Source organism: Sardina pilchardus, chromosome 21 (genome assembly GCF_963854185.1).
Source record: "Sardina pilchardus chromosome 21, fSarPil1.1, whole genome shotgun sequence".
NCBI classification, from domain to species: domain Eukaryota; kingdom Metazoa; phylum Chordata; class Actinopteri; order Clupeiformes; family Clupeidae; genus Sardina; species Sardina pilchardus.
This window is the reverse complement of record NC_085014.1, coordinates 23,353,727-23,381,226: the sequence shown is the minus strand read 5'-3', so window position 1 is coordinate 23,381,226 and position 27,500 is coordinate 23,353,727. Positions and strand designations below refer to the sequence as shown.

Genomic DNA, 27,500 nt, shown 5'->3' with positions numbered 1-27,500 from the left:
ACACAAAGCAACATTGGAAATTTAAATCATTTGTGAGTGTAGAACCGTAAGTAGTTGTGCTTATGTCCTATCGCTATATGTCTTTCAATTCATCTAAAGACAGAAAGTACGACTTGCTATACTATGGTATGCTATGTGATGTTGTTATGTCTCATTATTTGATGTGCTGATGTCTATCAGCTTAAATCGATGGCTAATGCAATACAACATATGTGAAACTTACTATTGTATTCTCACAAAAACTGTCTGCAGTCTAGCTGATTTGAGGTCTGGGGGAGGTCTTAGCTCAGCAATATAAAGTTCAGATGTAAACATGGTTGTGTTTGGTGTAAAGCAGCTGTTCAGATGTAAACATGGTTGTGTGATGTTCACCTGGGGTGTGTGGTGTGTGGTGTGTGGTGTGTGGTGTGTGGCGGCTGCTTGAGGTTGTTGTTGTTACCTGAGAGTCCAGGTCAATGCTGGTCCTGGGGGAGGGGACGGAGTCGGGGAGGACCCTTGCTCTGCCCACGAGAAAACACACACAGAGGTAAGCCAGAGCAATACTCATGTGGCATTGAGTGCTTTTAACTCTTTCACAAGTATACAATCACACATATAATGCCATACATATACATGTTTAAAACATATAAATACTTAATAATTAGTTTGTTACATTTTATTTAAAAAAAAAAGTTAAACTCCCTTTGTGTTCATTTCTAATCGGAGTGCTGATGACTGATGGTGATTCTTTGAATCACATTTACCCATTTCAATTTCAATAAAAACACATTTCCTGATTTTAAAGCTATGACAAACAAATCGATAAGTCACTTTCCAAATACACATGAAAAACATTTGGGCCTCCAAGAAGAGTAAAAACAGATCTCTGTTAACTTCCAGGAAATAACGTTCTCAAGAGAACTTAGCTGCTCCAACATAACTAATGATGACTAATGATCATCGGTTCCTAGATCCACAGCACTTTCTGCCCATCACAGGAGACTACCATCTGAGCCCCGTGTCTGGTTCCCACACTGAGAGCTGATTTAGGGGAAAGTGCAGGCCGGTGGCTGGGAGTGCATTTAGCAGTAAGCTAATGGCCTCGGTGATGCACTGTAATGGCGAGCAGGGGAGAGAGAGAGGAAGACCCACCGCAACTTCACATGAGCACTTTCTCTGTCAGGCTGCCGCAGATTAGCATCCTGATGGGCACACTCTTCCCTGATGCTCTACAGAGAGAGAGAGAGAGAGATAGAGAGAGAGAGAGGGTGAGGGTGAGGGAGAGAGAGAGAGATGCTGAGTGGATTTATATACCAGTGAAAATGGTATATAAAGTTTTAATCTCTTCAGTGCCGTATATTGCCTTGTTAAATGATGCAAGAAACATTAAGGGCTCCTTTTCTGAACAAAACAGTTTGTCAGTAAAAAAGTAAACAAATGTGTCTACAGAGTGTAAATAAAATCCTTTGCTGGTGTTTAAAAATATACACAATTCATGCAAAAGTGTCATGAGTTAATATAATCTGTTTCAAGTTTGTTTGGTCTCTTTTAAAAGCAAGAAAACCTGGCGTGATGGTGTGCTGTTTTGACAGGTGTGTTTCTGTGCCCTTTGAGAGCAGTGTGCAGTACGACAACAAAGAAATACAGTTCCTGGATCAGCAGCGCGCGCCGCGTACCAGGTAGTTGTTGTTGAGGAAGCCTCCGGTGGGAATCACCATGTCGTAGGAGATGGAGGAGTTGGAGGGCGAGGAGGCGGCGGACGAAGGCACGGGCTCCACAGAGCTGTCGGACACAATGCTGCTCGGACGCTACAGCCACGCAGACGGAGGGACAGAGCAGGGCGAAGAGAGTGAGGTAAGCAGGCCGCCCATCATTGCCTTCACCACCATAGAAATGAACTCTTTAACCACCATAGAAATGACATGTCGATTTGAAGTAGTATCATTTTAAAGTGTGAGTGTGATCAGCATCTTATAGGTGTGTGTCAGTTTGCCACTACAGCAAAAATCCTATCCTTGATTACCGTACTCTACGCTTCACCCCTCTCTGATTACAGTGTGTATGAACCTAATATTGAGTGCTTCTGTGCAAACCACTATGCATTCTAAACTGCACACTGATACTTAAAGGTAAATGAGACTTGTTTAAGTGAAAAGATGACCACGTGTTACCTAACTATAACTATAACTTAAATTTGCCCACGTGCCAGTAGAAAGGGTCACAAACTGCATACATTAACTCCTGCCCCTTACACACATCACAAGTGCACTTAAATACATGATGAGGGTGTTAGGTAATCACAAAGCACCTGTTCCCGCGCTATGGAGGAGCAGAAGGGGAGAAAAAGACCTCCTGACACCCTCTCAGCACGACTCCATTATGGCAGTGTCAGTGTTGGTGTCAGTGTGACTTAAGGTCAGTGGCTCTCATTATGGGGATGGTGCACTGTACCTCGCTCTGCGAGTTGTTGGGAGGGAGGGTGAGGCTGGTGGCGTCGGTGCCCTCCTGCGCGGGGTCTGGCTCGGGCTTGGCACTGCCATTAGACACAGGACGCTCGCGTTGAGTGGTACCCGAGGGGACGTGCCAGAAATAGACCTCTGCCAAATCCTCCACCTCACGCCACCCTGGAGGTAGCTCGCCATCATTCCATACTGAGATAAGACACAAACATATGGACTCATAGTAACACATAGTAACATAAACACATATACACCCTATACATATAGATATAGATATAGATATACATATACATATACACTGTTACATACACAGGCTAGAGGAAAGATTAGCCTTTATTTTGCCCATTGTTAATGATGGGCTGACGTAACAAGTTGCACACACACAAACACACACAGACACACACACACACACACACACACATACACACACACACAGACACACACCCCGATGCGTAAACACTAGCAGCACTTAACACCTTAAGAGCGTGCGGCACACAATGGGTCATTTCCCGCTCAGAACCGTCTGTTGTCATAGCAACTGCAGGAACCTTTATCATCACCTCTGGAGAATGAGAGCAGACCGGGACTCAGACAAGTGAGAGACATGAAAGCTCGCTGTGTGTGTGTGTGTGTGTGTGTGTGTGTGTGTGTGTCTCGGTGTGTGTGTGTGTGTGTGTGTGTGTGTGTGTGTGTGTGTGTGTGTGTGTGTGTCTCGGTGTGTGTGTGTGTGTGTGTGTGTGTGTGTGTGTGTGTGTGTATGTGTGTGTGTGTGTGTGTGTGTGTGTGTGTGACCTGCGTAATTTGTTCTGAAAGTTTGGCCAGCTCCCTTACCTCCAGCCTCCTGTGGCGTGTCTACAGAGGGACTCTCCTGCGAGAGCGTGGTCCAGCTCGAGTCCTCTCCGTCCTCGTCGTCCTCCACCTCCTCCTCCTCCTGCCTGGCCGAGAGGGCCCCCACCCTGGAGGAGTACGGGTGGTGTCGGGGGGACAGGCTGCTCCGGAGGGCCGCCTGGTTGTTGCCGTGCAGCTCCACCCGGATCTCCTTCTTTGGCTTGTGGTCGTAGCTGAAGCTCCCCTTCAGCCCCTTCAGCTGGGCCTGGGTGGGGCTCTCCTCCTCCTCCTCCTTGGCCAGCAGGAGGTGGTTCTGGGGCAGCGTGAGGTGCACCTCCACCCTGTTCTCCTTCACCCAGTCCTGCTGGTCCAGCTTGGGCAGCAGAGGCTTCTCCGTCTCCTCCTCCTTCTCCTCCACCTCGTCCTCCTGCGCCTCCTCCTCCTCCTTCTCCTGTTTCTCGTTGAAGCACGCGGGCGGCTCCTCGCGGCGGTAGTCCAGGAAGCTCTTGGTGCGCCTCCTCATCGGCGCGCAGTTCTGATTGTCTTTGCCCTCCAGCCAGTCGGAGCTGCTCCTCCTCACCATGACGTTGCTGGGCCTCTGGTTCTTGTTGAAGTCGTGCTGCTCCTCCTCGGCCTTCAGCTGGAGGTTGGTGCCGTTCTTGGCCAGCTTGGGGTTGGAGGTGGACAGCGAGAGCGACGACATGGAGGTCAGCGAGGTGGACGAGGCCGACTTGGTCGGGGCCGCCCGGCCTCCTCTGCCCGGGCCGAAGTTCGGGAGGTGGTCGCTCGCTCCCACCGCGCTGTGCAGGCTGCTCGTGGAGTTCCGGTGTCGGCTCTTCGGGGGCGGAGCCGCCGAGGGGGCGTTGGTCTCCGTGGTCGCCACGCCCTCCTTTATGACCTCGTGGGCCAGCGACTGGTTGTGGGAGGTGCGGAGGTTCAAAGATGTGGGCGGGGCAATGGAAGGGCCGCCGCGATTGGTGGTGTCGACCGACGAGGGCGAGGAGCCGCTCCTGGTCAACGGAGGCTTGTGCATGGACATCATGGCTAACGACGAGCCTGCCACAGAGAAGGAGTGAAGTAGGTTAGAGAGAAGGACAATGACTGTGTGGAAAGTATCACACTATTATATTTATAGCAACAGAACACACTAGCACCCGCTATCTTGATTTGCGTCGGTTCCTAGTGTGGCACTTGTGCCAATTCATGGCAGTTCTGCAGGGGTTGCCCTGGTGACAAACATACTCACAAGCATGTGCCAACTAATGTAATTATGCTGACCTACATACAGATGCGACAAGACAAAGCTACACAGGTGCTCTCTCTCTCTCTCTCTTAACACACACACACACACACACACACACACACAGAGCAACTGCCTCTTTATCTTCCACTCCAAAAGACAGAATGGGGGTGTTACAGAAATGCAAACAGGTCCCTATACGCTGGCGCTTTAATAGTGCTGAGTGTTGAGTGTGTGTGTGTGTGTGTGTGTGTGTGTGTGTGTGTGTGTGTGTGTGTGTGTGTGTCTGTCTGTCTGTGTGCATCTCGCATGTGCATCCCCTGGCAGAGAGAAATGGAGATGCTGCACCCCCAGACGGGGGTCTGTGGCGCTCCAAAGGCAGACGTATGATTTATGTGGCCTCATCCAGCCAGCAAAGCACAACCTGAGGCCTCCGTAATCAGTCAGAAGGCGTGGAGGGACGACACACAGATGCCTTGGGCAACCCAACGCCACATACAGCGTCCCTCTGAGATTTCGGATAAATAAGGCTGCGGGGATGCTACCTAGTCAGAACATCAATCCGAACCAAGGCTGTGTGTGTGTTTGTGTGTGTGTGTGTGTGTGTGTGTGTGGCTGTGGCTGTCTCTCTGTCTGATCACTCAATATACTTGATGCATCAAAAAAAAAAGGCCAGCTAATGCAAATGCTCTCTGGGCACTCACACCCAAATATCGAGGCCTGTCCTGTCCGGCTGCCAAGCCTGACGTGGAGCTTGAGGCCGACTGGACTCAGAGTGTGCGGCCCTCCGGCTCCAGGCTTATTCTGCCGAGTCAGCAAACACCCCTAAGGTACGGCTAAAATCAACAATCTCCTATAGCACACAAACACAAACACACACACACACACACACACACACACACACACACACACCCCAACCCACAGCAACAACAGCACCCACAGAGAATCACATTTCACTGCCACACACAGATTCAGCTTGCATGGTACACTGGAAAACGTGCAACCAGCAGATTATTGGGAAGATAAGTCTTTTGGAAAAAAGGGCGAGAGAACATGCTGGTAAAAAACAATAAACACCCTGTGGGCCGACTGGGACATTTCTGCAACCAGGGCATGAGGGTCCCTGTCAGACAGGAGGATTGTTTTGACTGGGAGAGGTCACACACCTGTTGGCCTGACCTGCCAATGCGGATGGGTGTTTAGGCTTTCCAGGATATTAGAAACTGCATGCATCATCAGACTTCACTGAAAGGACGTGTACCCTTATATTTTGAAAGAAACAGATGGTTTCTAAAAGAAATACTCGACCCGTCTCATGAAGAGTTACTGTAGTTTCTCAAATGCATCTTTTGGCTGATTTAATTTATTTATTAGAATTTAAGCTAATGTAATTTATTTGCTACAATTAAACAAATATATACTTAAAATGATTTGCCTTAAAAATATGTGTTTCTGTATAGTTAATTAATGAATTATGTAATGCCTCGTATGATGGATAGGCACCCTCTGTGAAGCTATTTCGGCTGAGGGGTAAGATATTTTCGTCTTGAGACAAAAATAAATTGCAGAGAAATTGTACACATTATGAAGTCATCAACTTTGAAAAAAAAAATCGTATCCACCTTGGGAATGACTCAAACCTTAAAACATGAGGTGATACGAAAGAGACTGTTGAATTTCTCTTCAGGCTAAATTTAGAGAAAGGTTTGGTTATCGCTTGCCAGACAATGATTAGGCTACTTAAAACATCTCTGGTGCCCTGAGACGACAAGGCAAGGGTAATAGCACAAGCGGTGGGATCCCAAAACATTACATCATAAGCTTGAGAGGTAGATGTCATACTAGTCATGCTGTAGCCTACTGTAGTTCTCCTCTCCATCCTTTTTCGAAACATTCATCTCTGTGCCTGTATCCGTGCATCTCTTGGTTGGCAGTGCTATATTGCAGCGAATGCAAACACTTGTCGTCATTCTAGAAACAAGTTATAGCATTGTCGATGGGGACGCGATAAATTCGTCCCCGACACCGAAACGCTAGTCCCTCCCTAGTGATGGAGGAAACTGCGCATCACTTCCAGCATCTTAGATCATTTGCTTTGAAAACCCGCAAACTCACCGTTCGCGCACTCCGTATTTTGTGCAAGTTCACTGCTCAGCTGACCAAACAAGCGAAACTGCTGCAGCCGCAAAGTGACACCCTCTTCTCGCTGCGTTTCCTCCAATATATGATATCACATCACTCTCCTCCCTAGTGATCGAGCGCTGTTCACGCCGTTGCGTCCCCTACGCGGCGCGTCACCCATACGAGCGTGCTGACGGAACGGAACCAAAACGGCCAATCACAGCTCGGAGCGCCGGGCAGCGTTTCCGCATTCACCTCTCAGCGTATTAGGTAACACTGCACTACCAAACAACCTCTATGTTGACTCCCCTATAATAACTAAGCTATAACGCGGGGGCAGAGCTATATTTCCAATTGTCTATCAGATGGGTGGAGACACCATCTTATTAATGTTAAACATTCCTGGCTAAAAAAACTCTTTTTTTTGCTTAGGATATAACATGGCCTAGGGAGGTGGTTAAGGGTTGTTCAAATGGAGATACTGCCTCTGGACATGTAAAAATGAGGAGAAACATATCGATCCAAGCAAGTCATATTGAGTTGCACTGCACTGGCCGTCATAGATTTAGTTACTGGAGACTCAGGGATTGATTTCTCTCTGAATGCAACTCAGGAAGCAGGCATCTCTTCAGAGTGGGTTCACAAATCAAAGCTCTCAAAAACGCTGCTCTCTGAACGAGGAGAAAAAATCATTAAGGTCACCGGAATGTTTTCAATTACAAGAAACACAGCACAGCAGCCACTTAGAGATGAAAAATATATATTTATTTATAAACTTTTGTGTGCGTTTTTTTGCTCTTGGTTAGAAAACAAAAATGAAGGGCTCTCATACACTCATTCACATTCTTCTCCATGACTTAAAACCTTTCTGTTTTAAAGTGTCATGTTCGAACATGTGTGTACTATGACAGATCAAGGCACTTTGACCTTTGGGACTTCAGACAGTTCATTCAATGGCAACAGCAGGCAAAACGGAATTAAAAAAAAAAAAAAAAACAACAACAGAAACCCTCACCCAAAAAGCTGCCCATGTCTATCCTCCCAAAAAAACCCTAATCCCAACCCAACTAATGTTTACATACTGGCAAGAAAATCTAAGACATTAGCATCGGCTCCATCAACGCAAACATTATTCATACACAAAGACTGACATTAAACACAGGGTGAAAGGCCATACATTCCTTTGGGTAGGGAGACAAATATTAAACATGCACTCACTGAACTCCCAGTCACAACTCTTCAATCATCCATAACTCACAACTCACAAAGTGTTCTGATTATATCTGCTTAATAATAATACAAAAAAGTACCACTTTAAACCACTAATCCTACTCCATTGTTTTGGAACAGAGAGGACCAAACATGTGCGGTCAATAGCTTCGCTTTGGGAACACTTGGGAACTTCAGCCCAATTCTTTTCACACACGACATGTGTGTTTGCTGTCAACACAAAGTGTACACATACTGAGAACTGTGTATTATTTCGCTAGAAGTTTCTATTTACATAGTAAGGTGTGCATGTGTCAACGATCTGCACTTGTTTCAAACTGCGATGAAAGCGCTAGTGTGTGTTCACTGTTTTGATAGTGCCATAATTAGGCATAATGCCTAAGATTTTTGTGTGCGTATCTGTGTGTGTGTGTGTGTGTGTGTATATATATATATGTGTGTGTACATTTTATCCCACTCCTATGGTCCATTTGCTGGCTGCGTTGTCAGCACTTGAGAGTGGGTAGAGGTGAGTGGGCGGGACCCTGAGGTTGCCCGTGCTCCACGAGTGCGGCAGAGGCTGAACCGGCCAATCAGAGACCTGTCGTTGACCCGGGCCCGTCTCTTGGAACACCTCAGAGAGCACCGAGCCCAGGGTCATCCCGTCCAGCGCCGAGAAGGAGGGAGCGGACCGGATCGAACGCAGAACACGGTCCTCTGAGGGTGATAGGAACATGAGTAAAGTGGCTGACATTAAAATGGTGACAAAACACCTGAATTACAGACAATTATCACACATAAATAAGTCAGACGGAGATCTCCAATGACCTTGAGTATAAAGACTGCAGTGATCTGCATTTGGATAACTAATTTGTTTGTATGTGTGTGTGTGTGTGTGTGTGTGTGTGTGTGTGTGTGTGTGTGTGTGTGTGTGTGTGTGTACGGGCAAGTGAGTGTGTGTGTTTATGAGAGAGATAAGAAGGGGCATGTGGACCTTTACCTTCCCGAGAACACAGAGCGGTCAGTAGACCCCTGGCCCGCTGGTTCCCTGCCGCTGTCGACTGCCTGTACAGGTTGACCGCCGTGCTCAGACACTGATTCACTCCGACGCCGTTCTCATAGCACTGACCCAGGTACAGCAGCCCCGCGCTGTCCTGCACGCACAAAAACAAACTCGGCCTTAGTCAGCTGATCCGTATCGTGGTGTGTTACACAAGCATGTTATTGGCCTTCCATAGGAGCGATGGCTGGAGATAAGGTCAGCCACTCACCCCGCTCTGCGCGGCCATGCGGAGGAACTGGACGGCCTTGCCCTCGTCTCTGGTGGGGTCCTGGGAGAACAGCACCCCCAGATACAGCTGAGCCTGCGGCAGAGACCAGACAAGTCAGGTGGAGAACCCAAACAAGCACACACACACACACACACACACACACACACACACATGGTTGATTTACTTCGAGATGAGGAAACTCAATTTCGGTCCAACCCACTCTCTCTCTCACACACACACACACACAAACACACAAACACACAGGGTTGATTTATTCTGAGGTGGGAAACTCAATTTTGGTTCCAATACAGCTCACAATTTTTTTTTTGTTCAAACTACTTTACCCCACCTCCTAATCCATCACTCCATTTCATGAGCTCTCATATCTGCCTATGAGCACAATGTGCACATTGTCAAAAGAATTATGTGAAGCTGAGTAGACTATGCAAATGAATTGAGCCTTGTGTCGGACAGATAGAGGAGCCAATGGAGGGATAAGTCCTGTGCTGAGTGTGTCTGCGGGTCCCACCTCGGTGAGGCCGGCGGCGGCGGCGCTCTGCAGTAACGTGATGGCCGTGTCCAGGTCCTCTGCGCGCTGCTGCCTCCTGCTGCTCAGGAGGAGTTTGGCACAGCGGTACTGAGCCTGCCTGTGGCCTGCTGCTGCTGCTCGCCTGTAGAACTGCAGTGCCTGGAGAGAGAGAGAGAGGGAGAGAGAGAAAGAAAAAGAAAGAAAGAAAGAAAGAAAGAAAGAAAGAAAGAAAGAAAGAAGAGGAGAGAGAGAATGTGGGGCAACAGTGATGAGACTCATGAGAGTGAGACCCACAGCAGTTCCACACCCCGCTATAAGGGCTGTTTCATAGTCTATGCGAGCTATGCAAGGAGGGTTGGACGCGTACTGGAGTACCAAAATGTGTGGCCCAAGCTGTTGTAAGGCGATACAAGTGTGAGTGCCGTGTCATGCGTTTCTGATAGGGGCGTGCCGTCCACATTGCTTGCGCAGACTATGAGAGGGCTCTTGGATACGGTATGCGTGAGCCTTGCATTTACATCTTTGAAAAAGCCCCCAGAGAGAATACACGATTCACTTAGGAAAGGAGAACAGGGTTGAAGTTTCTCTCACGATGACTACCAACAACACACACCATAGTGGTGAAAACATTGTACCAAATGAAAGACCTTAGTCCTGGACAAATCATTTGTATTCACTGAATTGTCATATAATATCCAGCGCAAAATTATTATGCATTAACTTGAGTGTGTGCACTCATGATGCCTCATAAATGGGTCAGCTGTCACACTGGATTACTAAGCAAACAAGAACACACTAATTGTGAACGTCAATGTCCAAAACTGAACTCAATGCCTTAAGTGAATATGAAGTAATCAATCATCTCTAAAAAAACATTATACCAAATTATACCCATCAGTAAAAATATTAACGGCAGACTAAATCTAAGGTGGCAGCATAAGCATTATGAAAATTGTAATTCTGGCACAAGATGAATTGCCCCTGTTGAGGTAGCCTACATGCAGCATGGCCCATTTGCTGTATCCATCACACTGGACCCAAATCTCCCTTGACAGGTTGGTTGAAAATATAGAAAATGTACTTCCATACAGATAAAACAGGAACACTTGTTCTACTGTAATGTGAAGCTTTTCCCAGATGGAATTCCTTTCCCAAACTCCACTTGGACACTTGGCCTAATCTCTCTCTCTCCCTCTCTCTGCCCATAGAGAGGGGATTTTCATCCCTTTGTAATAAATCAAGGCTAATCTCCACGGACCTGATGTAACCTCCTGCTTCTCCACTTCAGGAGAGAGAATCTGCCAGGGCTTTGGATAGCCAATAGAACACATGTTGCACAACTTGGCCCAAACTCACTCATTAAAACAGGCCTACCTTGTTCAGGTTCCTCTGGACTCCTCGGCCCTTCTCATAGCAGACGCCAACGTTGAACTGGGCTTTGCTGTAGCGGTGCTGAGCAGAGGCCAGGAAACAGGAGAACGCAGCCTCGTAATCACCGGCCTTCGCACTCTCCAGACCTGACACACACACACACATACATACACATAAGAATATATAGATAGATAGACACAAACATACATACACACGGTCATTGATCCTACCAGTCAGTCTATTAAACCCGGTGTAATTTTCTAACCGCTGAATTGAGCGTACGAAAGAAAAAGACATTTAAAAACTTAAAAAGGTTGAAAACTGATGAGCTGTTCATGCACCGTGCATTGAGAATTGCATTCTTACCAATGATATTGAGTATAACTGGAACGCTAGTGTCTGCCACGTGTTTTAGGTTCTCTGTAGCCTCGGTCAGTTTCTCTTCTGGTGGGAGAGAATCCTGTGAAATCTAAAGAGAGACGATAAGAGGTCAAGAGCTGAATCCCAATCTGTCACCTTCCGCATTCACACACTTTGATGCGCGTTTTCCGCAAATTCTGTGAGGGCTTAGGGAATTTGTGAAGTGCTTGAGGACTCGCTTACACCCTTTGTGAACCCCTTCCCCAAGTTGGCATATGCGGACACTTTACTCAAGGGAATTACCACTATAAATAGCATCGTGATGTGAAACACAGGGTTACCCAAAGGGAGGCTGAAGCTTGAAAAAAACACCAGTAAACAACTGCCATAACATGGAAACAGTGTTTGCAACACATTTTTTTTATGTTGTCAATTTAACAGCAGGCCGCAAACACGGTCCCATTCCTGTTATTGCCATTTTGAACCCTTACACCCTCACACATTTGATCACTTATGACTGAGGTCATTTACATGTGTAAGGGTTCAGGGCTTAGGGCTTAAAGGAGAGATTGGGATTCAGCCAATGTTTCAGGGAGAAGACAGAAAAACAGGAAGTGAATGTGGTAGCGGAGCAGAAGGTATCACACCTGTTCTTTCTGCTTTTCAGGTTTGGCTTCATTGCAGAGAACACTGGCATCTTCAAATGACTCCTCTGTACAACAGACACAAAGAAAGTAAAAACACATACATTGAGAATACTTGTGAGATCATCTTCCCAACATTACAGGTTACAAGTTACTCCATTAAAATAATGATAGAAATAATGTTCATATTTCATTGCTTACTTTTCAACCATAAAAAATCAGTGAATAACCTAAATATGCATACAGTTAACCCCTGAGTGTCCCTGTCTCTGAAAGTCAAGATGAAAGGTAGTTTGAGATGGCTGACCTGATAGTGCTGACTCTTGGCTCAGTAGTGCCACCTGCTGGTCACAGGACACAGAGGATGTGCTGCCGGAGCTGGAGCTTTGGTCAAGTGTTTCTAGCGCCCCCCTTTGACGGTTTAGACTCAGTGCACCAGGCAGAACATGCCTTGTCAAGTCCTGCTGTCTAGAAACTGATGGGTAGATGGGGAAATACACTTAGCAAACTCTGAACAGTTTGGTGAAAATATAACATAAAATATATAGCTTTTTTTTAAAAATAATGCAACAACTTTTCATTGTCAATTTCATTATCATTCTAAAAATATGAATAATTGGGTTTCCATTTACGGAACTTCACTGCAGTTAGTGGAGACATATACAGGAACAAAGTCCCTGCTATTCAGCCCTTTCAGCCGTTTCTAATCCACTGCAGTGCTCACAGGGCCTGCTACAGCCTTCCTAATGTCCTTTTTGTCCAAAGTAATCTTTTCACATGAACATTTTGAAAGTGCTACTTACTGATGTCTAGCAGAATCCGGTAACTACACCTCCGAATGAGCCCCGGTTCTCTGTGCTGTGTTGGCCTGGGGTTCTGCTCACCCACATTAGTGAACTGGAAGTGGATCCGTTTGCAAATCTGCATGAGGAGAACCGCTGCTGCACCCTATATGGAGAGAACCATGACAATCATCATCATCATCACCACCACCAACACTTGTCCTGGAGTAACACTTCCCATTTGTCAATTCTCAGAAATTTTCACTAATTTGTGCACTAATAGGAGGAGCATATCCCCCCCTATATTTTCTGTGTACTCACCAAGCCCACAGCATCCAGTGCTGTGTATCGGGGCAGCCCAGTGTAGTAGAACTGAGACGTCCGCTTCCTCCTCCTCTCCTCCCCATCCTCCCTAAGAGACAGAATGGCCATGAGACGACATGACAAGTGCCATGCGATTTGACTCAAAGGCCTTGAGTAGGAGGAGCTACACAACAGAAACACGCCTGAGAAGAGGCCAATGTGGCTGAGAGAGAAAGAAAGAAAGAAAGAAAGAGAGAGAGAGAGACAGCCTGCTCACCTATTGTCAGAGTGGAAGTTGGTGGACAGGAGGCTAGAAGTGTTAATGACTTCATCCTCTCGAAGGGGACTCTGTGTCAGCCGAAGGGGTGTATTGCTGTGCCAACGGTACAGAACTGTATGGGAGAAAAAGTACAGTTTGACCACAACTCACCAGAGGAGGGAGAGAGCAACAGAGAAGCTCTATACTGACCAATACTCCATTTCTAGCCAGAACAGTAACCTGAGCTGCAAGGAGTTAATTTTGTCTCTCTATGGAATGCATGCAACCACTTGGCCACCCCTTGTACAGTAAATCAACAGAGTTGCTTTCGATGCATCGAGAATATTGGAGAACTTTACACGTCTGAATGGGGGCAATCATGAACTTGATGTAGGCCTGACTGTGTAAAACTTTAAAATCTTTCGAGATCCAATTACTACAGGCTATTAAAAGTAACTTTAGGAAATTAAGTGAGGATTGTGCTCACATCATTCTTTTGCACCAACAGGAAGACTTGGCCAGAAAGAAGGCTGATTAATGTCTGATGACAACATGCAATGTTTCCTAATCCATTAGACTAGACTGTCTCTTATAGGCTACTGGCGAATGTAGCAAGAAACGATAGGTTATTATGCCACAGTGATTTAACGTTGCAGCCAGCAGTACCACACATCTGTATTCAAGCTGATGAACAACACGTCTATCGTTAGCGTAATAACAACATGTTATATATTTCGTGCTGCACATGGTGGCGGGAGCTGGGCAGTTTGCCTAGGCTGTCTGTTGTGAATGGAGGTTGTAAACAATGACTCAAACTATGCTACCTAAGCTTCTTATTACATGGAGAAGCAGAGGCTAGCTATCTTGCTAACTACCCAACGGTAAGGCAATGAATGTCCTTCACTTACCCCTGCCGACAATGCCTTGTACCCGCCACATGCTTCCTGGTATTGCCCAACTCCTGTCAATCCACGGCGTATTTCACCCCTAAACAGAGCGAAATTCTCCCGAAGATTCTAGCTAGGTTCCATGACTATCTTACTTAGCGTAAGACCATAGATAGAGCATATGTCCACATAGGTCCACCACACTCTCTCAGACGCAAGAGTCACGAGATATTTTGACGCCTGTGCCAGCCAACGAAAATCCCCCGGAAGATCGAGCCCTGTGTGACGCAAGACTTGTGTATGTTTCATCCGAAATGGCACTTCAGCGCCATCTAGTAGCCTAGGCTATTTTCGTTAGGAATGAAAGAGATACGGCGGTGTGTTGTCCGTTCTTTTCTGAACTCCATGTGCGTCTGGTGGTATTGTATTGTATCTTGCTTAATGTTTCATTGTTGCCAATGAAAAACTGAATAACAGCAAATTATTTGAAAATGTCTAAACAGTAAGACAAGTAAGACAAATTGTAAGACAAGTTAGCCTACAAGAGGGGAAATGCATCGTTCAATCGTTCATTTTTTAGTCTTGTCAGTTTTTAACAGTAGCCTAGGCCTGTGCTGTCATTTGCTATCTTGGTAGATCAATGCAGCAGCATTCTTTTTTTTTATTTTTTAGCTTGAGCCTATCTGAGAGCTCTTGTTCAAGATGAAATAGGACTATTTTCACCGAGGTATCTGTTCCAGGCAGTCTTGCCAACTGTCCAAGTATGCCCAGGTGTTTTTCTAGCAGGCCTCATTTACAGACATACTTGTAAATTGATGGCAACAATAACACACATACACAGAGACAGTGAGAGAGCAAGACACACACACACACACACACACACACACACACACACACACTGACATTGATGAGGATCATTCCTGTGCCCACGGGTCTCTAGGCATTGGTCCTAGCCAAACAGCTGTGTCTGGTTGAACAATAAGCCCCCCCAGAGTTACTGGAAATCAAGTCTGTGTCTTCAAACAGGGTTTGAGGGGAGGTCAGAAGCGAGGTAACCATCAAGTTAGTCTGAGTTTTGTGTCTTAAAGTGTGTTGGCTCAGTGCACGCTAATCAACAATATTGTTATCATGCTTAATATCTAAGGCCTTTAGGCATAAAGAATATAATATTAATGCATTGTTCTCATTTCTTCTACGCACACATTTTTGCCTCATCAACATAGTCATCAGTTTCACAGATCTTATTGTTATTAGTAATGAATCAATGTGAGATCCTGGTTGATATATTTAGTGTCTGCTGTTTATGTATATGACGTTTGGGATCTTTTAGTTAGTGTGTGTGTGTGTGTGTGTGTGTGTGTGTAACGTATTTGTGTGTGTACTTCTGAAGTTGTGCATTCATACAACTTTGAAAAGCCAAGATAAGTCATTTATTTGACCTACTCTGCTTTCCCGTGCTAAACTTTATGACTTTCTCACTAGCTGCTCGTTTATAAACAAACGGGTTGCCAAGGAATACTGCCAAACACGGGGTGCAGTCTTTGGTTGTTCATGGAGAGGCCCTTTCATCCTCTGCATTGTTGCAGAGGTCCTTCCCTGAAAGAAGCCCCCCCCTCCCCCCCACCAACCACCAACAACCACCACCAACCAGTACCACCCCCTTATCCCCATCCCATGCCCCTCCCCTTGGTGAAAGAATGTCAAACTCTCTTCTCCCCCTGTGAAAAGGAGGGGGGCTTTGGTGGTCTGAGCTGGACCCCATGGCCCCAGCATTCATAATGAAATGATAATACATATACTGCCGTTTGACAGCAATGCACATTTCATTTTTGCAATGTGCAGGTATTGGCTTCATTTTTCTCTGAAATGTGAAACTGCACAGACATTTGGAGAACCTAGTTCCCACCAATCAATCATTCAGGCAGACTGGGAAAACATAAAGCCTCTTATTTGCCCAATGTATAATTCTCATGTACAGTGTGAGCTAACCACAGGCATAAAGTACTTGCAATATAGCAATGAAATACCCTTCCACCTCCAGCATACTTAAATTCAATCCCTATTTTATTTAAAGAAATGAACATGTTTCTCCAATAATAACAATGTCTCCCCCACCACATCTGGTGCGGAATGCAACTACCTCTCTGATGTCTGTGTGTGTGTGTGTGTGTGTCTGTATGTATGTGTGTGGTTGCATGACACCCAGTGTGTCTGAGTTTGGCATGTGTATGATCAACTAAGCCTCTAGGGGTTGGTTGTCAGTGGCTTATTGAATCTGCCTGGCCCCCCTTTTTCCTCCTGATTTTGTTCTCTCTCTGTGTGTGTGTGTGTGTGTGTGTGTGTTTTTGGAGGAGTAATGATTGTGAGGGGGCGGGAGTGTTCCTGGACCCCCCCTCTTCTTGTCTCCTTGGTCACCCTGATAGTCACTAACACACTCTCTCTTACTCTCACTCTCTCTCCCTCTCTGGCACACACACACACACACACTCACACACACTCCCTCACTCACACACTCACACACACTCACACAGGCACACTCTCATGGCTACCACAGAGGAGCAGATCGCTCTCTGTCCAGATGGACCCGAACAGGCTGTGCCAGGGCCCGAGCGCAGCCAAAGTGAGGACCGGCACCAGCGGGCACCGCTCAACAGGGATGAGGAGGAAGAGGAGGAGGAGGAGGAGGAGGAAGAAGGAGCAAACTCAGCGCCCACGTCGGAAACCGCCAGCCCGGAACATCCCGACCCAGACTGGGTGGAAGAACGGTTCCGGATCGACCGGAAGAAACTTGAGACGATGCTCTACAGTGAGTTTACATCACTTCAGTGAAAGTTTCTCTCTCTCTCTCTCTCTCTCTCTCTCTCTCTCTCTCTCTCTGTGTGTATAAATGCCACCCAGTTGACATGTTATCCATACACAACAGACGGAGCAACAGTTGTGTGTTGCTCCACCACCACAGTAGCTAAGTGGTGCATTCCTTGTTAAAGTAAAGCATTAGAGCTTGGCGTGAATTCATGTGGATAACCTGCCATGACTGTCACAGCCGAGTGATTAACTTTAGTTGTGTCTTTTCCACATATGTGTTTAAGCTCTGCGTAAAACCACCACTTCTGTTCCTTTGGTCAACATCGTCATCAGACGGTTCCTGGGGAAGCTCTTTTTTTAATGTCGTGTGTGTGTGTGTGTTTGAAGTTCTCTGGCGTCTGAGATTGATGCCTAATCTAAGTGAAATGGTTGGAGGCTAGGTGGCTGCCGGTCTCTTGACGGAGCGTCTCTAGTTGTTTTATTCATGGCCGTGTCGTGGGGAGTGTGTGTCTTATCGCCTGACGGCAGCTTTGGGACAAATGAGCGCTCTGTTGGTTTAAAGTGTCTCTGAAAGGCAGGGTGACTTCTCCGTGATTTACTGAAGGCTGTTTTCGCTTCAAGGTGGATGTAGACTGTGTTTTGACGGGCATACACTGTATGTGTGTGTGTGTGTGTGTGTGTGTGTGTGTGTGTGTGTGTGTGTGTGTGTGTGTGTGTGTGTGAGTGTGAGTGTGTGTGAGTGTGTGTGTGAGAGAGAGAGTTTGTGTGAGTGTGTGTGTGTGTGTGTGTGTGTTTGTTTTTGTGTTTGGTCTGGTCGCTGTACTTACTCTGTGGAAGTTTACTGTGTACTAGTTATGCTTTCCTTTTGGCAGCAGCATCACATTTTCTGTGGTTAGGAAAAATGTGAAGTTGTTTTTTTTTCTGGTAGTTTCTCAGTCAAATTGGATGGGGGGGCTTCTGCGTCAGTGTTGTCGCAAGTAAAATACCTCCGCTCTGACAAGTTGTTTCTCTGGAGTTACTCACTTGCTTTCTCCCCCCCCCCCTCTCTCTCTCTCTCTCTGGCCCACTCTCTTTCCCCCTCTCACTCACGCTGATCACTTGCCCATTCTTCAGCGCTGGGCTGTGTAACCCATGGCGATGTGGAGAGGGGGCTGCGGGTTCACCCTAACCCTGTAAATGTCAGTGTGGAGGTGATGCCCTTTAAACATGTTTAAGTTCCTCCGCCCCCCCCCCTCCCCAGCTTTTGGAGTTTACTGCTCAACGGCATATTTAAACTAAACGCTGTTTAAATGTTTGGCTGACTCCAGTCTCAAGCCGCTGGCTAGAACAACTGAGAACCACAATTATGCAGATGTCAGCAAAGCATTAGCGGTAAATACAGCAAGAGAGACAGAGTGAGAGGGAGGGATGGAGGGAGGGGGGAGAAAGAGAGAGAGAGAGAGAGAGAGAGAGATAGAGTAAGACTCTGGCAAAGTTAAAATATGCAGCTCGAGCCTCTCAAATGTTGATTCCTCGGTCTACTCTGTACAGTTTATGACCTATCTTAAAGATTCACTCAGTTTAACGCATATCACACACTTGCAAAAAGGGTCTTACAATTTCCAATAATTATACCTGTGTTCACGTGTGTTTACTTGGTTTCATTTGCACACGGTTGTTATATGTTGCTAAGCACGTTGTTAAGCATGTTGTTATGTTATTCTAACATTTGCACCATAATGTTACTCTGCAATATTTTAGCTCCCAAGGATGGGAATGGGCTGACCGGAGAAGAGTTCTTTGAAAAGGTGAGGAGGATGGTGGAACATTATATTATAAATTCAATTGCATAAGATTATGAAAACCTGCCACAAACAAAGTAATATCACCGTCATGCCATAAAAATAACTTTGGTAACTGATATTAATGATTTAGTCGGTGGTGGACTGAAATAGCAGCTACAGAAAGAGCAGTCTCACACAAAGCAGCTAGAGAGATTCGACACATTTGTTTCTATTAGCTTGACATGAATGCAGACGCGGGGAAGGAAATTATGGACAGATCACCTGCTTTGACATGCTAATTACCCAGTGTCTTTGTTGAAAGGGAGCTATCTGCCATTGTATTTGTGATATTGCGTGTGAGAAAATGGGTGTGAGTGTGTGTGTGTGTGTGTGTGTGTGTGTGTGTGTGTGAGAGAGAGAGATAGAGAGAGAGAGAGAGTGTGTGTGTGTGTGTGCGTGTGTGTGTTTCTCAGCCTCTGTCAGAGAGTCTTTTTCTCACTCTGACACCTGGCTTTATCTCTCAAACACTATCTTGTGACAGGTGATGAAGGAAACTAACACCCAGGTGAAATGGCCGTCGAAACTCAAAATTGGAGCCAAGTCAAAGAAAGGTTTGATATCCAAAGAACTCAAAGAAACTTATTTTCACACTTGCTCATCAGTTCATGGAAATAAATGTGTTACCATTTTTTCCCCTGATAATGACTCACATTCAAACCTTCCTGCAGACCCCCATGTTAAAGTGGAAGGAAAAAAAGAAAATGTGCAGCAGGCAAAAAAGAAGATTCTGGAACTTCTGGAGACAAAGGTTACTACCGACACACAATTAGTTAACCTGGTGCCATATCACACTTTGACCAACACACATCTGCTCGATTGGCTACATTTTGTATTCTTGTCTATCTCCTTTCTTCCGAAGGTCAACAAGGTCACCCTGAAAATGGATGTCACTCACACTGAACACTCTCACGTGATTGGTAAAGGGGGCGGGAACATCAAGAAAGTGATGGAGCTCACACTGTGTCATATCCACTTCCCCGACTCCAACCGTCACAATGCCACTGGGGAGAAGAGCAATCAGGTGCTGTTGCCAAGTGATCAGACCGTGCCATGGCAACGGGTTTTACAATCCGCTATCAATCACATAACTGTCTCAGGGCTATTATGGGCTACACTCAGACAATGATAGTCGAGCAACCTTGTAGTGTCATTTTACAGACTGGGCAATATGGTGGCAATCTGCTGCACATCAGTTTTTCTTTCTCTAAAAAAATAAAATCTGTTCCAGTGAAGGATGAACCCCCAGAGTTCCAGAATGTGCACGATTTTATAAAAATGATTTTTCCTTTTCCTGTCTGCTCAGGTTTCTATTGCTGGCCCAGTTGAAGGAGTGGAGGAGGCCAGGAGAAGAATACGTGTGAGTGTCCCTTTTTGATGACATCAGTCTATTAACAGTCAATGGTGGCAACAATAGTTTGCTACTAACCAGACTGTGACTTATGGATGACAGCTGGGCACGGCAGCTGATGAACAAGTGAGATGAAATACATGGGCTCATTGGCATCCTTCACTGTCACATCACTCCGTCCCCATCTGAATCATGAGTCAAGAGCAGTGGGCCTGCACACATCTGCCACTTAGTGTCTTATTATCCTCTCCAGAAAAGAGAGAATATCATTAAAACATTGAATTTCGCTTTTGTCTCAGTGATTTTGGCCACCCCTTTATATTCTAATAGCTACCATGCCATGAGAAATAGGTTTAGTTCATATGTGACGCTTTGCTTGTTTCTTGACTTTTTTTTGCATTTGCCGGTCAATTTAAATTAGGACCTTAGAGTGCCCCTGTTGCTTCTGCTCCTGTTTCTGGGTTCGTGTTTTTTTGTTTTTTTTAAAGATTTTTTTGGGGGGGGCTTTTAGGCCTTTAATTGGATAGGATAGTAGAGAGAGAGACAGGAAGTGAGTGGGAGAGAGAGTTGGGGTGAGATCCAGAAAGGACCACGGGGCAGGAATTGAACCTGGGTCGCCGGCGTGCGCTGCAGGTGCCCCAGCCAGTCGTGCCACGGTTGGGGCCTGGGATAATGTGTTTCTTGCTCTGCGTTAAATGCATACTCTTTATGTGTGCTGTGTTACGATCAGTTGAGCCATCACATCAGAGATCACTGAGCACAGCAGCACACACGTGGTGGTGCGTTCTCTCACTCAACTGCACTCTTGTCTCCACAGGATCTGCAGCCGCTGGTCTTGACCTTTGACCTGCCGGTGAACCTGATATCCGGAGCGCTGCCCGACGCGGGCTCGCCGGTGATCCAGCACGTCGCCCAGGCGTTTGGCGTGAGCGTGAGCTTCCGGGCGCAGCCCAAGCTCTTCTGCAGCAGCTGCGTGGTGCGCGGATTGCACGGCAACAGCACTGCCGTCAAGGTCAGTCGCACACTCACACACACACACACACACATACACACATACACACACAAAATTGCTCACCCATGTTTATTCATAAATATGCACATACAGTATACATACCACGTAACCTTGACTAAGGCAGTTATCTAGGATACAAAGTCATGGTCATGGACACACACACACACACACACACACACACACACACACACATACGCCTGCATCTGTATCTGGCTGTACCCAGACGTTATTATTCGTATGCACCACCCCACCCTGAGCCCTGCCTCCACCCCCCCCCCCCCTCTCTCAGAAGGCCACCTGCGTACTGATGGAGCTGCTGCTGGGCCCCGAGGCCGGCGTCGCCGGGGCAACGGCGGTGAGCGCGCAGCTGGACGTGACCTCGCAGCAGCACCTCTTCCTGCTGGGCCAGAACGGCGCCCACTTCCTGAGCGTCATGCACCAGACGCAGACGCAGATCGTGCTGCCCGACCTCAGCGCGCCCCAGAGCGCCCCCGCCCTCCTCATCCAGGGCACCGCCCACGGGGTCTGCATGGCGCGCCAGCAGCTCATGGTGGGTGTGCCCACGCCGCCCGCACCACACACACACACACACACACACACACACACAGGACATACACACCCACAACACACGACAGAAGACACACAACACACACACACACACGACACACGACAGAAATTACTCACACACACACAAGCCACATGACAGAAGACACTCAACACAAACATAGATACACACAACACACACACACACACACACACAACACACACACACACACACACACACACACACACACACACACACACACACACACACACACACACACAACACACTGCGCACACACACACACACTCACACGACAGAAGACACAAAACACACAACACACACACAGCACAGCAGATTCACCAGCCACACTGTTGGAGGCAGACACTGACCCCCCACTGAGCGGAACAATTCCTCAAAACACACACATCTTATCTTACCTTCACACACTTACACCTCCTCTGTTTCAGACAGTTCTTTGTCTCAGTGAGCGAGTAGTGAATGGGAGTTATCTCTAGCGCCCCATCTGGCTCTTTTAATAATCACAGGAGAGCAATAACCGTTGGCGCGCCACAGATTATTCAGGAAGGCGAGGCATCGATCTCAATGAGCAGACTGGCTTAAGTAATACTTAATAAAGAGTAAAGAGTGTGCCGGGAGTGGGAAAAGTTCACGTTGTAAGAAGAAGAAAGTCCTGCCATGTTGTCATCACTCTCCCGCTGCGAGCCAGCTGATTCCATTCATTAGTTCTGCCTCCTGGTTCAAAAGCTAATTAGACGATCCAGATGGCGAACTCCGAAATACCGGAGAGCACTTCCTCCTTCAGACGCTGGAAATTCCACCTCTGGGCGCCCGCTTGTCTAGTCGTTCCTCGTTTAAATTTGGAATTAAAAAAAGAGAATTCGGTAATAAGTGAAATGTCATAATTTCCTGCTCAATTTCCCTCCCTCAGGCTAAGATCTCTCCAGTTTTGCATTATTTAAATGAGAAAACGGGGCCTTGCTTTGCCTATTTAATTGTGTAATTACTTCTGCACAAGTGCTGGTAAAATATTGGTTTAGAACAACAACAAGTGCCCTAATTGTGTGTTGGGGGAAGCTACTGTGAGGGCTTAGCTTGGCAAGCAACCAATTACTTGAGCTGAACTACCAAAGCTGGCAAAGGGAGGAACCTAGTTTGGTTAACTAAACCTACATATAAAAATAGTTTTACTACGGTAATTCTATTTAGGCATTAAGCTGATGGCCTTTATCCAGAATGACTTCCAGAGAGCTCATTACAGGGACAGCCCCCTGGAGCAGCCCGGGGTGAAGTGCCTTGCTTAGGGGCACAGTGGTGGCAGCCCCTGCCTGGTATCCAACCCACAACTTTCTGGCATCTCACTTGGATGCCCTGGAAGTCCAGTGGAATACCTACAGTACAGTGTGGACCACCACACACTAAATGTAATGTACTCAGAAGTATAATGTGATATTTGAACAGCATACAGCATGTGTGATATGAAAATGTAACAAAATTAGATACACAAAAGTCACATGCCATCAAAACATGTGGGGTTGATAAAAAAAGACACTGATTTTGAATTCTATGGTTTCAGAGCATACTGTACTCTTACACTCAGCTTGATAAACAGCTCATAGACTGTATATATAGTCTATGAAACAGCTTGATAAAGAAATGTACGTATACACACACACACACACACACACACACACACACCGACACCGACACACACACACACACACACACACACACACACACACACACACACACACACACACACACACACACACACACACACACACACACACACACACACACACACACACACACATTCCAACCAAGCAGCCTCTTCCTCCTCTCCTCCTCCAGCTTGCCTTCCTCTGCTGGTGTTGGATCCCTCTGCCTCCCAGGCTGTTGGGTCTGCTGCTCATCCCTGCACACTCTTGGCTGCTCTTGTGCCAGTTCAGTATCGGAGGAGACACAGGCTTCTTGCTTTACTGCTTTTGAGTCTGAGTATCTAGCTGACATCTGTGATATCATAAAGTGAGAGAAACCCCTCATGTAGAGCAGCTGCATCTTTAATAATGGGTGTGCTGGTGCTTTTTAAAATACCAAACAACAGCAACAACAACAACAACAACAACAACAACAACAACAAAATGCTGATTATTTCATCCAAGTGTTGAAATCTGCAACCCTCTGTTGCACACTGCACTCGGTGTTCCTCTGACCGTCTGTCTAGTTCTTTATGCACCCTTGGTCCTCTCTCTGGCCTCACAGTGCCTTCCTACCTCCTACCTGCTAGTTTAAAACATGAGCCAATCCTGCATAGTCTCTCTTTAAAACATGAAGCTCACAGCCACAACAGCCTGAAGGCCACAGCCACAATAGCATAACAAGCGGCTAATATTAATGTGTACAGGTGTGGGGGCTCCAAGCGGCTAATATTAATGTGTATAGGTGGGGGGTCCAAGCGGATAATATAAATGTACAGGTGCAGGGGGGCATATACATGCGTTTGTATATTCACATCATGACAAACATGGGTTTCCTATTACATTTCCTATTAATGCACATGTTATTATGCACACACACACTCTACTGTGTGGTACTCATTCTGGAAGGACACACCTATGTAAACAGTTGACAAAGTAGCTTAATGTTTTTTTAACAATGGACAAAATTGTTTTAGGTTACCGTAAGAATTTCAGGTTTCAGCCTTGATTCAGATTTCAAGATTCAGAGCCACTTTCTCTCCTGCTAAGATGTGCCAACCGACTGATGAAACTCTTATGTGTGGCAAATTGAGGGCATTAATATGTTAAGCCAGAAACGCTGCCAAGGACCAAGTTTGGCAGGCGCACTTGACCTGCTGATCAACTGAGCTGGCCTGATGCCCCCCTGTCTCTCTGTGATCGTGCAGGACTGCCTGCCGGTGTGCCTGATGTTTGACATGAAGGAGGACGGGGAGACGGACCCGAGGAAGCTGGCCCAGATGATGCAGAGCCTCGGGGTCTTCATTAGCGTCAAGCCCAAGGTCAAACAGACGGCCAAGGTAGGCCGCCACTCCACCAGCCTATCACCTACTACCACCATAGCCTGTGTAGGACTAGACTGTAAAGCACGGGTGCAGTCTTTAGCAAGTAAGTAAGTAAAGTTTATTTAATAGAGCACATTTAACCACAGCTCACACTGTCCAAAGTGCTGTACATAGTGCATAAGCTAACAAATAATAAAATAGGATGAAATAGAATAGATAAACAAATAAATACATACACAGAACAGTGATTTAGGCTGAGATGTATGAAGGGTCAAAGTAACAATAATTAAATATAAAGTAAATTACAAAGTAAAATGTCATGTAAGTCATATGCTCATATCACCAAGTATCAAATTTAAATATATCAACGATTATTAAATGTAATCTAATTTTAAGTTTAAATGAATGTCATTTGAATTTTGAATTACATTAAACTTTAAATCAATTGAATAAGAAGTTGAATTAATTTGAAGTCATACATCACATTTACATTTCCCTGTTGTTCTCATTTTGAATGAGACTTAAAATTTCAGCCTCATGCAATTCCGTGCGCCACCATTTAATTTGAACGCCTTTACTTCAAACTTTGGACTTTGGTACTTCAAGGTTGTACTGTCACCTGTCAATCATGCTATGTCCCCCGCCCCCCGCCCATCCACTGAATCTGATTTGATTTATCAGGTCTTTTGTAAGACTCACTCACTCCGGGCGAAATTATCACCACGTTGTACACTGTACACAGAGGTGGGAGTAACAAAAAAACCAAATCAATGGCGGTGGCTCCGGGGGTCGTAAGTAAGGGATAATCAACGACGCGCCGTGCGTTTATAGGAAAATAATGCACGTTCGAAGTGGTAATAAGGACCCGACGCCGCAGGCGGAGGGGACTTTACACTTCGATAAGTGCATTATTTTCCTATAAACGCACAGGGCGCGGAGTTGATTATCCCGCTTATACCACTGCTACTATCATTTTCATTTATATTGCCGCTGTCTTAGATACAACATTGCTGTTTTTACCGTTACATTCACATTGGCGAATTAATATTCAAGTGTAATAAGCCCAAAAGAAGGGAACTACTTCATAGCCGTGCGTATAGAAAAATAATGCACGTTCCAAATAGCGCATCACAATAGGAAATTTGACCACGCAGTGGTATAACTGGAAATATTAAATGTGAATAAAGGTTTCTTGACCACTTGTAATGGCTTATTTTGATACGGTTTATTGTTTATATGCTAAACAAATGTGTTCAGGACACACTATCATTGAAGGTTAGCTTGTTAGCTTGTTAGCTTGTTGACCCATTATAACCAATTGAAAACACATAGCAAGCTAGGCGACTAGATAGTTAGCACGCTGATATGAACTGTGGTGTTTCTGTAGATTATGAATTGTTGTCAACATGAAAACATTCAAACGGATTTTTGTGTGTATGCCACTTGAACATACTTGGGATAAATAAACCCCTGAATGTAATCTGAAGCACTGGACTGTCTAGCTAACTAAACACTAAGCTAACCACTAACCACTAAGCTAACCTGTTGACCACTGAGCCGAAACGCTAGGTGTGTGACAACTGGACAACACCCCCTGGGTGAAATTTTAGCAGGCGTATTTCGCGCAAAGACAGTAGAAGATCTCGCATGGTGACATGCTCTGTGGAAACCCAGCGTCAGACGAAGGACGAAGGCTCTGGTGATGGTGATGAAGTGGGGGAAACTATTACTAAAGAACTGATAAATCGACTCAGATTCAGTGGATGGGCGGGGGGCGGGGGACATAGCATGATTGACAGGTGACAGTACAACCTTGAAGTACCAAAGTCCAAAGTCTGAAGTAAAGGCGTTCGAATTAAATGGTGGCGCACGGAATTGCATGAGGCTGAAATTTTAAGTCTTATTCAAAATGAGAACAACAGGCAAATGTAAATGTGATGTATGACTTCAAATTAATTCAACTTCTTATTCAATTGATTTAAAGTTTAATGTAATTCAAAATTCAAATGACATTGATTTAAACTTTAAATTAGATTACATTTAATAATCGTTGATATATTTAAATTTGATACTTGGTGATATGACTTACATGACATTTTACTTTGTAATTTACTTTATATTTAATTATTGTTACTTTGACCCTTCATAGAGATGACATCAACAGACAACACTTTAGGAGTGTCTCATTCCTACTACTTCTTCCTGCTACCCTGTGGCGAATGTTTTGTGGGCCATATTTTTTATTCTCTGGTTGTAGTAGAGGGCAGCTGTTTTCTGTAGTTATGGAGACACATATACACATCTAATATCTGGCCTTCGTGACTATCCCCGCCTCTTTCCCTCTTTCGATGTAAAATGTCTTCCTTTGTACTAATCATAAATGATGAGATAGGAGATGCGAAGCATAAGTGTTGTGATTGGCATGACGGAATGCTTTGCTGTGCCAGTCTGCGGTGGTGAAGGGCCTGGAGAGGAACATTGCCAGTGTGTACGAGGCCAGGCGCCTGCTGCTGGGGCTGGACTCCAGCGAGGGCTCTGGGACGACCAAGACCATTTGTGACCCTCTGCTCACGGCTGGCAGCGGCCTGGCCAGCTACTGGCTCAACATGCTCATGCAACAGCTGCGCCTGAATGACACTGGTAAGTGTGTGTGTGTGTGTGTGTGTGTGTGTGTGTGTGTGTATGT

At 45.9% G+C, this 27,500-nt stretch overlaps 3 protein-coding genes across 3 annotated transcripts in view; 1 reads left to right on the top strand and 2 right to left on the bottom strand.

Moving 5' to 3' along the window:
- LOC134068743 (amyloid beta precursor protein binding family B member 2) overlaps positions 1-6,706 on the bottom strand; it is a 35,083-nt gene extending 28,377 nt beyond the window's left edge. The window contains exons 1-6 of the mRNA XM_062524484.1: positions 6,622-6,706; positions 3,270-4,322; positions 2,431-2,630; positions 1,656-1,787; positions 1,132-1,208; positions 440-500 (exon numbers count right to left, since the gene is read on the bottom strand). Coding sequence (XP_062380468.1) covers positions 440-500; positions 1,132-1,208; positions 1,656-1,787; positions 2,431-2,630; positions 3,270-4,308 — 1,509 coding nt within the window. The 5' untranslated portion in view covers positions 4,309-4,322; positions 6,622-6,706. The remainder of the gene's footprint in view (positions 1-439; positions 501-1,131; positions 1,209-1,655; positions 1,788-2,430; positions 2,631-3,269; positions 4,323-6,621) is intronic.
- A 664-nt stretch (positions 6,707-7,370) lies between these two features.
- Positions 7,371-14,487, bottom strand: dele1 (DAP3 binding cell death enhancer 1). Its single transcript, XM_062524865.1, has 12 exons — positions 14,264-14,487; positions 13,374-13,488; positions 13,115-13,205; positions 12,815-12,959; positions 12,319-12,486; positions 12,015-12,079; positions 11,374-11,476; positions 11,011-11,153; positions 9,637-9,795; positions 9,108-9,200; positions 8,837-8,990; positions 7,371-8,553 (listed from the first exon to the last, which is right to left on the bottom strand). Exons 1-12 carry the CDS (start codon positions 14,292-14,294, stop codon positions 8,306-8,308), a joined length of 1,515 nt encoding a protein of 504 aa, XP_062380849.1. The 5' UTR covers positions 14,295-14,487; the 3' UTR covers positions 7,371-8,305.
- Positions 14,488-16,783: 2,296 nt separating this feature from the next.
- bicc2 (bicaudal C homolog 2) overlaps positions 16,784-27,500 on the top strand; it is a 17,114-nt gene continuing 6,397 nt past the window's right edge. Inside the window, exons 1-10 of the mRNA XM_062524288.1 lie at positions 16,784-17,048; positions 18,788-18,834; positions 19,352-19,421; positions 19,539-19,618; positions 19,730-19,891; positions 20,174-20,227; positions 21,036-21,230; positions 21,520-21,780; positions 24,698-24,829; positions 27,262-27,454. Of these exons, the coding sequence (XP_062380272.1) occupies positions 16,784-17,048; positions 18,788-18,834; positions 19,352-19,421; positions 19,539-19,618; positions 19,730-19,891; positions 20,174-20,227; positions 21,036-21,230; positions 21,520-21,780; positions 24,698-24,829; positions 27,262-27,454 (1,459 nt within the window). The remainder of the gene's footprint in view (positions 17,049-18,787; positions 18,835-19,351; positions 19,422-19,538; positions 19,619-19,729; positions 19,892-20,173; positions 20,228-21,035; positions 21,231-21,519; positions 21,781-24,697; positions 24,830-27,261; positions 27,455-27,500) is intronic.

Coding starts and splice junctions, on each gene's coding strand:
- dele1 (XM_062524865.1), bottom strand. CDS start 14,294: ATGTGGCGGGTACAAGGCATTGTCGGCAGGG. Junction 13,206..13,373: donor AACTTCCACTCTGACAATAG/GTGAGCAGGCTG, acceptor TCTGTCTCTTAG/GGAGGATGGGGAGGAGAGGA. Junction 12,080..12,318: donor CCAAGAGTCAGCACTATCAG/GTCAGCCATCTC, acceptor TCTGTTGTACAG/AGGAGTCATTTGAAGATGCC.